This window comes from Diadema setosum, chromosome 4 (genome assembly GCF_964275005.1).
Source record: "Diadema setosum chromosome 4, eeDiaSeto1, whole genome shotgun sequence".
Lineage (NCBI taxonomy): Eukaryota > Metazoa > Echinodermata > Echinoidea > Diadematoida > Diadematidae > Diadema > Diadema setosum.
The window spans coordinates 38599039-38611501 of NC_092688.1; the positions used below are offsets into that span (position 1 = coordinate 38599039).

At 38.4% G+C, this 12463-nt stretch overlaps 1 protein-coding gene across 1 annotated transcript; it reads left to right on the plus strand.

Moving 5' to 3' along the window:
• Positions 1–1438: 1438 nt before the first annotated feature.
• On the plus strand, positions 1439–11930 carry LOC140227237 (peroxisome assembly protein 12-like). Its single transcript, XM_072307663.1, has 9 exons — positions 1439–1717; positions 2611–2719; positions 3634–3758; positions 4473–4625; positions 5096–5171; positions 6378–6462; positions 7220–7400; positions 8002–8105; positions 9095–11930. The coding sequence occupies exons 1-9, from the start codon at positions 1595–1597 to the stop codon at positions 9210–9212; spliced, it is 1074 nt and encodes a 357-aa protein (XP_072163764.1). The 5' UTR covers positions 1439–1594; the 3' UTR covers positions 9213–11930.
• The last annotated feature ends 533 nt before the right edge of the window (positions 11931–12463 follow it).

The window sequence follows — 12463 nt, forward strand, 5'->3', positions numbered from 1 at the left end:
GTTCGGGAACCACCGCTTGGGGCTGCTGGTGCTGGTGCTGGTGCTGGCTTGACTGACTGCATGCACTATCCTTCATTGTTTCAACCATCGGGTGCAAATCGAGAAAGGTGATATCTTTATTTATTTTCCCCACTAGATGCACCTCATACCTCTGCACTAGAGATCTAATAGACTAGACCTCGGATAAGGCACCTCGTGCCAGTAGTGGAGCCTGTTATCAGTTATGTGCCATGGTTTCTGTTTGCCACATTATTAATATTATTCTGACTCCTGAGACAGTAAAGTTTACCGTACACGTAGGTCAGTAGCGTAGAGTTTATGAGTTGTCAAGAATCTAACGTTAGCAGTAGTCCTGCTTTGGGAAAACATTTTGCTTTTCAAATCCATTTAATTTTATAGATTTTTGTAGCCCTCTAACTGTTAGATGTGATGAACAAAGTTGGAGACAAGATGCCAAGCTTTGCTTTGCAATGATAGATCCTAAGTATAACCGTTACACTACCAGTGACTACACTACAGGTATCAAATTGTATGACAAATCTATGATTGCTTTTCTTTCAAATGATCAGTAAAAGTTTATTTGTATATGAATTTTAACATTGTAGAGGCATTACTTTTGCACACAAAATAGTGAGAGAAATATTGAATTTGCTCGCAGATTGAGTAAGGGTCACCACTTGCTATTCAATTACCACATGAAACGCAAGCTAGGTCTATCCTAGGACCTATGTGGGACAGGAATGGAACCACGAGAAACACTTTCATTGTACCGTGTTATTTGGCGATTTATTGAACGGTTTGTGCTATCAATTGAGCAGAATATGCGAAGTTGGCACGCCGTCGACGTGCAAACGTGGCATATAAAGAGTTAATTATGAGACAAAACAGATTTGTAAGGTCTGTGTGGTTAGACCTTAACAATGATCATAGAGCCGAAACAGTGAATATTTAGTAGACTAGGCTTGTGGAGTTGTAATAGAGTGTCTATTCTCAGCATGACATCTGTGTACAATTTTGTCCCCGTGTATGATGAACTCCCAATTTTTTGTTATGTTGACGGCCATTTTGCATTGCCATCAAACAACATCGCTAAACAATTTGGCGTGGCATTCAACCAATCAATTGTTGACTCTGTGAAACGAGGAATGTTGGCGTGCACTTTAATTTCATGAATTTTGCAAGAGCCAAGATTCACAGAATTACATGTTAAATTAAGCTCTTGTCTACTAGATGTAGACAAGAGCTGTGTACTACAGATGTACACAGTAATGCACTGGATCAGTGGATGCTAGTGACAATTCGTGAAAATTTCAGGTCGCGGTAAAAGGCCATCGGCTCCAATTCTCAAAAGTTTCACGCAGTGAAAGTATCTTGCTTGATACATTGACCAATTTATAATTCTCTCTTTATCTCTCTCTTTACATTTTCATATAGACGAAACCTGACTTTCAAGCTTCAAGCACCTTGTAATTGTGTTTTCGTTAACTCTATCTGGCCACAAAAGGTAGCTTGATAAATCTGGAAACCTGATCCAGTTGTAGAACACACATTTGTAGACTCTCACACCAGGTCGGAAGGTCAACCATTTCTCAATATGGCAGAGTATGGGGCTCATCTCACGTCTGTGGCGACGGAGAATCGGCCGTCGTTTTTCGAAGTTCTCGCCCAGGAGAGTTTGATGGCAACTCTGCGTCCTGCTCTCTCCTATTTCCTGAAGGTGCTTGTAGATTCCTCATATTATTGTCAATCTCGTTTAGATATTCTGATTGTTGGGACTTTCCATGATTGTAAGATATCAGTGGGTTAAGTTATGACATCACATTCTTCAAGCAGATATTTATGGTTGTGAGATATTTGTTTAAAATTTCAGCTTTCTGTACATGCTTGAAATTTCAATGATTTTCCTTAGTGCCCATGAGATTTCTTTGTTATCAACATTTTTACAAAGTAAAAAAAATATATCTTTCTGTATTCTTCAGAATTGAATTGTCCTGATCTCAGAACTAGATTTGTCATTATCAAAAGGAGGTGGGGGACTTCATGATATATTTGTAAAAATTTTGAATATCATGCATGTTTTTATCATATAAATGATGGTGACAAAAATCTCTCTATTGAGGAGGTAAATTAGTTTTCATACTTTGATTTTGTTGTCTTGCAAGATATTCTTGATATATAAAGGTTAAGTGTTATTTTTCCTTTGCATTTTGTCTACTCTTGTATATTTTTCTAAGCCTCATTGTAAGTTACATGTACCGTACATTGTATGCAATCTTATTTTCATTCAAACACTATAGTTGCTGTCTAGAACCTAAATACTATTTTGCATGAACTTTATGCACCATAGATAGTACTGTAGGTGACATAATGCACCTCTTGCATACAATTTTTTGGTTTTCCTGAGTACATTTACTTGAAACAATCAACAAAGTATGTTCCATGATATACGTGTATGCTGATCTACCATGTTACCTATGGCACTACAATGTTTTGCCTTAGTACTAACCATTATGTAGCCGATGTTTGAAACAGGCTGGAGTTCATTATAATGCAAGAAACAAATGAGTCCGAAACAAATTGCGCTGATCTGTGATACATCTATATATCCAGGTCCTGGCGGAAAACCATCCGGCCCAGTTTGGCAGAGTGTACCGATGGTCCGATGAAGTCTACTCAGTCCTGGACTTTATATTGCAGCATCACTTTCTCAGCAAGACCAGTAAGCCAGGACCCCTTTGTAACTGAAAGCAAGTCCATCATACTGCATAGTTCTTGTTCTCTGGTCTGATAATAATAGGCCTAAGCACAAGCCAACAAAAATGGGACAGGGGGCAAGAAAAATTTGAACCAATCTATAAATGGAAAAATTAAAAGAATTTGGGTTTGATAAGATCACATATCCACATTATCTGTATATATGCATGCAAGTAAATTGAATCTTATTTTCAATACTGATAGATCTATCAAAAAGTTCAACAAAGATACATGGTACATTGGTAGCTTTTGTCAGGACCCATTTTATACTCTTCATTCATTCCTTCAAATTCTTTGTTTTGTTGCATTTCAATTAAAGCAAAACATCTGTTTCGCCCATGTGGTGATGAAACAGTGTAATGCTGAATGGTCACAAGTGTGTCGGTATGAGACTTTGCATGAAGTGAAAGATTAGAAACTCTATTTAAACTCAGGTTTGCCACTTTGACTAGAGTCTCTCTTCTTTGACTGAAAATCTTGATCTCTTGTCCTGATTTGCCATTTCCTTTGCAATACCTCTATTTGCTTTGTACTTAAACAACATGTGAGATGTTAAATTGTATGGTCCGAGTCAAGACCTGAATACAACAACAATCATTTTCTCAGGGTAAGGCAATTAGAAAATGCTACTTTGATGAAGAGGCTGCAAGTGATATACACAGTTGGCGATGTCCTCACTTGTTACTTTAAGTGCTTGACAGCACTTGTACAGCTTATTACAAATGTCACATGATGAGCATTTGACCAATCGGGAAGCAGGAATTCTGGTAGTTCTCGTAAAATACAGTATGGTAATTCATGATGTTTTGCCTCATTTTCGAAAAGTGTTAACGTTGGTCAGTGTGTCAGTTCTTGTCTTGTCTTGTCTTGTGATTTCAGGCGCTTCATTCTCAGAAAACTTCTACAGCCTCAAGCGGGTGGCAAGCAACGGTTCCACACCGTCCGGAGCAACAGTTGTAGACGGGCTACCCAAGAGGGAGCACTGGAAATCTCTCATTGTCCTTGTGAGTATCCTCTTGTACATGATGACCCTATTGCCACGAAACTCTAATGACGTCTCATTTTGGGGAGTTTATGCTCTCGGCCATTTAAAATTCACTAGACAAGGTGTGAGAGCCAGCACCAGACAAAGAGAAGTTTTACGAAAATGTGCTCTGACATTCAGATGCAGTCAAGCATGCAGAAGATCAGGCAAATAAACACACTTTGTGAAAGAAAATGGCCATGGCAACATGCTTCCGAAAGAAAATTCCGTCCAAAAATGTTTTTGGCTCATATCAATTATGGCCTTGCTTTTCAGACAGGAGTTAGTTAGAATATCAAACTTACATTTTTTCCCCTTAATCTTTGATTTTGTTCTTGTTGTTGTTGTTGTTGTCCTGTGTAGATCAAAAGTGGAGGATATATTAATGTAGAACTCCTAGCCTACCTGATTTGCAAGGATGCTCTCTCATAAGGCATTGACCTCCCGACCTCCTGACCCGGAGGGGAAAGCTACTCCATGATTCTATTTGCTTTTATTTTTGTGATGATATGAACAATACATTGGTGAGTAATTATGTGGCATCCTTCGTCTCTGTTCCAGCAATTAACTTGTGGTTTGGTCACATCAGGTGCTCACTGATTATGATCTGTCGTTTATTTGTTATGTAATGGAAAGACATTTCTAATTACTGTATCAATGAAAGCATTCTGCTCTGTTTCTAATCTGAAAATAGGTCTTGGTTCCATACATCAAGCTAAAATTGGACGCCTTATTTCAGAGATGGCATGAGGAAGCACTCGATGCAGGTGATAGAGGGCGACAAAAGCTCCGGATGTACAAGCGACTCTACCTGGCTATATACCCATACCTACATCTGTCTTGGGAGGTAAATATCATATGGCAACAGTGCTGAGGTGAAGCCAATATGCACATGGTTTTCTTCACTGTCAAATGTGTGAAACCAGAGCAATTATCATGGAGCAATAATTGTTTGGTAATGTGAGCTAAAAACAGTGTTGTGGCATCTTTCCTGTGATGGTGAAGTGTTAAAATTCTAGGCTGCTGTGTGTGTGTGTGCCACTAATAAAACATTTCATCCAAATCTTGTATTGTATAAATATAATTATGATGTATTTGTAGTATTATAGTAACAGTAAAAGAATTACAACTCATTGAGTGACTTTAGCATTGGATATGTGCCAAAAGTTTGCCAGATACTGTAGGTACCTCTGTCACTTTTTTTGGTGGGTGGGGGTGGGAGGGGATTCAGAGGTTACTGTACAAATGTAATTCAAAAATATTATAAAATATTTTAATATTTATCTTTTGTTGTTGTTGTTGTTTTTTTTTTCCTAGTCTACAATCTTTGTGTATCAGCTGAGATACCTCTTCAGGAAGACTCAAGTCCATTCTCCTTTCCTCAAACTTGCTGGTAAGACGTCTCATTTACATTTGCTAATGTGCAGGTCTCCTGTTAAATTATGCTGATAAGATTATTCTTTCATTTTCTTTCATTTTTTCAGCCTCACAAAAAAAAAAGATTCAAAAGACATTTATTGGATCATAATACATCTGTTTTTGCATTGACACAGGTAGATCTTGTTTTATTTTCCTCACAAAGTGAGGTGATTGAACAAAAGTGTTCTTTTGACTCAGTGCTTATTTTTTTTTTTTGTCACAAAACAAACAAGCAAACAAGGATGACAAAGAGCACATCAAAACCAAGCTTGTCTTTGTGGAATAGTGAATAATAGATTATCATGTGAAAATGAGAAATCTCCGAGAAAAATCGAAAACATTGTTATGGCAGACTTCAGACACATCATTATTTTTAGCCATATTTGTTGCAATTCTTACTGGTGAAGAAGTCCTCGGTGTGCATGCAGTGCAACTCTTAAAGTCATCAATGGTCACCATTATACCTGTCGTAGTGAGCTATGTAAACCTTGGCTTAAAAGTGAAAGATGTATTGATCTGGTGTATCTATCTTAATCCTTTTATGTCAGTGTACTTAACTTTTTCTCGCCAAGCTACTTTTTTTTTCTTTTTTTCTTTTTTTTTTTTGTGGCTGTCAACTCGTCAGCCTAAAAGTTTGACTGTAATGTCAGTAAGCCAAGCCCACTGGGGAGTGACAATATCACACTCCAATAGAAACCCCAGCGGGATTGCAAGAATTGATGAGGATTACTCGATCTGTCTTCATTGATAACTACATTAAAGACTGGTTCGCATGGGGAAACATACATGTAGGTGGTCTGATTGAATTGATCTTCATTCGTTGCCCAATGGGGTACATTCAAAAACCATTAATAGTGCCTGACAGTGGAAATGCACTTGAAAGTGTACACTATGTTCTGTGAAAACTGTCGACTTCGGGTGAGATTCATTGGCTGTGTGTTGAGCTACATAGAAGAGTTTAGTAATAAAGCTGGACATATTTCTTTTGGGAGATTCTCGCATATATCCAAGCTGGGCCAGCCATGCTACTCCATGGTATCCCATGCTACAGGGTCTTTTTTAAAGGAAATCTCTGCTGGTCGGTGTAGATTAAAATTCATGCCCAGAGAAATGCTGATTTACTATACAAATTAAAGCATTGGCGGGTTAAACATGTTTCTGTTGCTCTCACCTCTCTCAGGCGTTCACCTACAGTATTTGTCAAAAGAGGACATGACAGACCTGAGCAATGAAAGTGGCTTACCCTTACTGCCCGCAGACTCCAGGTAAGCCACCCATCTCCCAAATCAAATCTGTTTCTCTCATCCTTCAGGAATTACACTGGCCTGCTCCTAAACAAAGAATCAAAGTCAAAATCTTATTGTTCACTTTTTAATCTGTTGTCAGGTATTGCTCCATCCTTATCTGAAGAAAGTATTGGGGGTACATCTAAAGAAAAAATATCAGAAAGGTTGAAAATCTTTTTGCTCTTCACATAATTATGCAATTGTGCTTGTTTGTATGGTTTCCCTTGTTCATTCAGCAGCACCTACCTTGTGGAACCATCTGCTTCAAATTTAGAATCTGTAGCTAGTATTTCCAGTACACTGTATCCGCTGATAATTTTGCACACGGACATTTTCACGATTTTTTGTGCTTTGTGGTCCTTTCATTATCATGGTAATTGCACAAAACATAACACAACATCTGTGAGAAAGAGTACATTGCTTGAAATGAGATGAAATCTCTCAGAATAAGGAACTAGTATTACAAGGATTTGATATCAGGGGTAGGTATGATAGCAAGCAGCATTCAGATATACAGCATGTGCATTTTATGCCAGCACCAGACTAGACTTGCTGTGACCAGTGTTATGTACAGGGCAATTTTTTGTTTTCATTTTTGTCAGTATCTTTGTGCATTGTCAATTTTGCCATTGCATATTCATGAAAATAAAACTGCAGCTAAAATTTCATTGTCTGCAATAGCTTTAATACATTAATAAGTTAATTCAAATCGCTCTTTCCTCTTTGCATTTTCTAGTCTTCAGTCAAGGCTGCTACACTATTTCAAGAGGCTGGTGGGCGTGGTGGCCATCGCTATCTCCAATGGCCTCTCTGTGGGTGTGTTCTTCCTCCAGTTCTTGGAGTGGTGGTACATGAGTGAGGACCACCACCGCTCCACCCTGTCTGCCACCTCCTTGCCCATTCCAGAGCCACCAAAGGTATAACATGGGTAATCCCCTTCTCTTTAGCTGCAGTGAGTGGAGCCCTTTATTGGCAGACTTTGGCCAACTGTCTTTCAGTTGCTACCTGCAATACTGAATTCTTTGTTTTGAATGTTACCTTTCTGTGATGTGAACAATGTGATTGCATTTGTCTCTGTATGTTTGATATATTCTTTGCCCTCTCTCCGATTTCTTCTATATGTTCTTATTGCTGTTGGGTATTTGTATATTTCCATGTATGTGTATGTGTGTTAAGTTTCCCCTAACCAGCTCTCAAAGCTATATTCCAAATGCGCACACTACTTCAATACTTTCATTTTCATTTTGTGGGCACAAGCATGTTGCTCAGTGTATCCAGCTACTTAAAGGCATGAATAAATAAATACACTCTTTTTATTCTCTTCACTTTTTTTTTGTCACCCTGTTCATTTCTGTCCATTTACTGTATTTCTTAACAAGTTGTGTTTGTTGGAGAAAATTGTCACTCACAAGATGGGAATGATTATGGATCTGTTCAAATCTCCAGTCTGTTTCTGTTATCCCCCCCCTCTCTAACCACCCCCTCTCTACCCCCCCCCCCCCCCCCAACCCAATCCAGGAGAGAGAGCCAGAGTTCTGTCAAATCCTCCTCCCCCAAGACGTCTCCCTGTGCCCGCTGTGCCAGAAGAAGAGAACCAACGACACCACACTCCTCACGTCGGGGTAAGATGAGGTCCTCCTTTGCAGATACCAGTACTGACTCACGCCCCTCTTTGAGCCCCCAGATCTGGTATCCCTTATCTAAGATTTCCATGCCATGGCAGCATTAGGCATTGCAATAGTGTTTGTTTTAAGTATAGATACAATCATAATTTTCCTCTAGTTTCGCAGTAAGAAATGAAGGTGCTTCTTAAATTCACTCTTGTTTCCACTGTATGATTTCAGTACCACTCTATGACCATGATTTATATAGTGAATTAAATCTTGCAAGTAAGTCATCATTACATGCAGTTTGAACTACTTGGAGGTTATTAGTATTTCCTGTGGTTATTTTGGGACGAATGAACAAATGCCACCATGATGCTGCCTCTATAAAGTGTCAATAGCAAAATGAAATGATGATGATAGTGACGACAATTCTGATTCTAGTTAGGATCATTTACATAAGTACAGTTACCACAATGCTGATTGTTGTGATTGTGATGAGGAAAGTTTTATGCTTTCAGTTATGTGGTAGTGATGGTAATATGGTAATGTCAACATTCTGGAATGACAACAGTTTATATACAGTTTTAATGAAGAGGCAAAATGATTAGATCACATGATAAATAAAGAAATGGATAAAACTGTAGGTGCTCTTACAGTATCTGAGATATACTCAGTCACATACTGTCAATGATACCTTTGTGGAGGTGATAAGATTTACTGTGTGAATGGTGACTGATGTTAAAATTGGCACTAGATATTACCATGACAATGATGCAAATTGTGATGGGGATAAATCTAGTAACTTCAACAACAAAGTGGTTTACGTATTTAGGATTTGCAGTCGAGGAAAGGGGGGTTGAGGACGAGTCCAGAGTATACTTGGGCAGGTGTCTATGGGAAATGCGTGTTGTAGCAAAATCAAGCCGTCCTCGACGGGGTAATATTTTAATGATCATCACTGCCTCTAATTTTTTTTTCTCATTCCCCTTGCCTCTCTCTGATAGGTATGTGTTTTGCTATCCTTGCATCTACACCTACGTCAAGAAACACAGCCGTTGCCCAGTGACGCGGTATCCCACGGAGACCTCACATCTCGTGAAGCTGTACCCTCCCGACAGCTGACGGAGGACATTTTACATTTTTGTTCAAGTTTTGTCTAGGAAGTGGACAGTAAACTGGTCATTTGGTTCCTATGCATTCCAATTATGACATGGCCATCTCTCCCCTACCAAAGTCAAAGTGGATTATCATAATTAATCATGGAGCAGTTAATTAGTTTTGTGCAAAATCAATATGTGCTTACACTGTATGTACGTGCACTTGTATTCAATTTTTGCACTGTCGTGCTGTCTTTGGTGACATTAAAGTTTATATATCAAGTTAATGTTCCTCTGGTGCCAACTGCATTTATATTGACAAATTTCTTGGTATGATTGTTGATCTAAAAGTAGCACCAATATCCTTGTAACATGCTAACAAGTTCAGTTTGTACAATTCTATACAGTATTCTTGTGAAATTATTGATTTGATAAATCAGAAATACTTATATTGTATGTAACGAGCTAGCTTTTATAAGAAGGAGAAAGCGCAATATCTACAAATGTATCAGCCTTGTCATACCGAAGGTTCCCGCCATAATTTTGAGTCTTGCTTTTACTCTATGGTTAAATTTATTGCAAGTTTGTAACTCACTGTGTCTACAAAGCTTGCCCGAGTGCAAACTACAAAGGACATTTAATACTGTACAAAACTCTCTATTCTCTCAGAAGGATCAAGGGTAAAAAAAAAAATGTTTGCTAGCCCACATTTTATTGCCTTTGTATGGAATAATTGAGCAGGCATGCTGCAGTGTTTTTCAGTTGAATTGGAAGCGTCAAATTTAGTGAGTGCACACCTCAGTATGCCATAGCCGATAGGGTTTTTAGGGCTAGAGGGAATCACATGCAGCTTGTTGGAAAGTATGAATTCTAGGGCACGATCGATCATCACGTAGTGTTCTACCTATACTGAATGCGGAGGGCACTCCAGGAAGGAAAGTTGTGCTGAAATTATTTTACACTTTTGATCTCAAAATTCTCCAAAACAACTCATTATCCTGGCAAATTTGCATCAGCCAGACAAGTGTCTTTGTAGACCCTTTTTGATGTATTGGAAGCAAATTCCAAGTATTGGCAGATGAATTTTGAGCCCTTCTGAGAACTGTGTTTTGGTACTGGTACTCTTCATATCTAGATAACAGAATATAAACTACATATTGTGATATCTCTCCTATTTTTGCCCATGGAGATGCACTGAGTTGCAGTGTTGGCAAGAGAAGTTGCACATAAAAGCAGATCTATACTGCACCTGTCATTTATGAAGAATAGTACTACCAGTGCACATTTGAGGGTGCACTTTTTTTCTTTCTGTTCTTTCAACTTGTAACCATGTAGAACACTGCAGTAATTTCGCAAACATACACCAGGACACCAAGTGATCATACAGTTTAATAATCTTATGCGATAGACTTTGTCTTTGCTTCTACTAGTCTGGTCATATTGTCTTTGTCGTCCAATACTTGGTCGAATCAATGGCTCAGCCATTGCATAGATGAGGAATCTGACCTATTTTACAATGATACCCAATGATATCCCTAGTCAATATCCATGGAGAGAAGCACAATTTGGCCAATGGCAGCCGATGAGTAGTAGTCTGCAGACTTGAGAATGCCCCCAATGAAAGAGATTTAAATGCGTTAACCCATTGAGGACGGGCTAATTTTGCTGTACCATGCATTTTCCTTAGACACCTGCCCTATTGTACTCGCGTCTAGTCTTCAATGGGTTAAAAATGGAAAGAAAAAATTAGTAAGCCTATCAGTATGCCAATATAATAGTCCAGGCATTGAGGCATAGGCTACATATCTAGATTGTAGCAGTACTTATCCAGAGCACTGCAGGCAATAGCTTTTCCAAAGGCCCTGTAGCAGCTGTTCGCACAAACAATATGCAAACAAAGCAAGCAGAAGCTCAGTATACCAGTGTGAGGGTCTTTTGAGATCTACAAAATATATCAGGGGCAGGAGAAAGCTTACCACTCCTACTTACTAATCGAGTCGGTCACTTCTACTGATGAATTTGCTGGATTATTTGTACATGTATATCACTGTCATTGCCAAGGGTACAAGTTGTATTGTGTCCCCACTATTGTCTTCAAAATAAGAGCTGTGTGGATAGGTTGAAATTTTGCTGGCAAGCCCTAGTAGCAAATATGGTAATTCAAAGGCAATTTTTTTTAAGAGGAAATGGAACAGGGGTCTGTTTCATGAAAGTCTTATGAGAGACTTTTTGTTCATAAGACACACTTACAAAAGCCTTCACGAAATGAATTTTACTTCTCTACACAGTTACATATGATTGACTTTGGCCATTCTGAGATTTATGTAAAGGCTATTATGGGATGACTTCATGAAACAGACCCCCAGTCTCCAGAGGCCATCTCACTTTAATAGGCTGGTGGTTTGAACTGATATCTCATGCAACAACTTGCAGCTTGCAATTGCTACAGCTAGAATGCCTTTGGTAGAGGCTGTGATAAGTGAATTTCATGTACTGTAAATCACACTCTTTACCTTAAATTTTTTTTCATGAGTTGCTTTTATGTGCAAATGTTATATCAAGCTTATTGATCGTCTATATTATAGTTGCAGCTGATTTTTTGTACGTGATACGCATGTGGCTTTATAATGACTGTCGCACGTTTTGATGAAATAATTCATTAAGATTATATTTTCACCATTTCATTTGTATCAAATGGAAGAGAGATTCTGAAATAAATCAATGAATGTTAAAGAGTGATGCCATTTTCCTCAACCACTGTTATTATATTTTGTCAAACATACATGTACAACCACATCTTAATGTCTTAATATTGGCTCATAAATCATGCTGATGGTTCTAATAATTCCTGTTCAGGAGTACGCAGTATAGTGGAACCTTGTTATAAAGAGGTTGGATATCACAAAATCCTCTTCATAACGAGGTGGATTGGCAGGTCCTAACTCTTTGTAGTTCCCTTTGATTTTGTATCCCGATGTTGTGAGAAACATGATATCAAAAGGTTATTGTTACGGTTTTTAGATCTTTGTTATAATGAGGTTCCACTGTACGAGGAAGAGGCATTCTACATGTATGTAGATTATTTAAAAAAATATATATATATTTATATTCATTGTAGCTAGCCACATACAGCTACCCATAACTCACCAACACACAGAGAGATGTCAAAAGTCACAACATTGCGAGTGCAGACATTACAGGGATTGTATAGTTTTGGTTGAGACCCAAATTAAGGTTTCTAACATTTTGGGGTGATATAATGAGAAACCTCTTATG

Excerpts from the sequence above, each read along its gene's own strand:
- LOC140227237 (XM_072307663.1), top strand. The coding sequence starts at position 1,595 with ATGGCAGAGTATGGGGCTCATCTCACGTCTGTGGCGACGGAGAATCGG. Across the intron at positions 4,626-5,095 it reads ACCTACATCTGTCTTGGGAG|TCTACAATCTTTGTGTATCA; the intron begins GTAAATATCATA and ends TTTTTTTCCTAG. Across the intron at positions 5,172-6,377 it reads TCCTTTCCTCAAACTTGCTG|GCGTTCACCTACAGTATTTG; the intron begins GTAAGACGTCTC and ends CACCTCTCTCAG.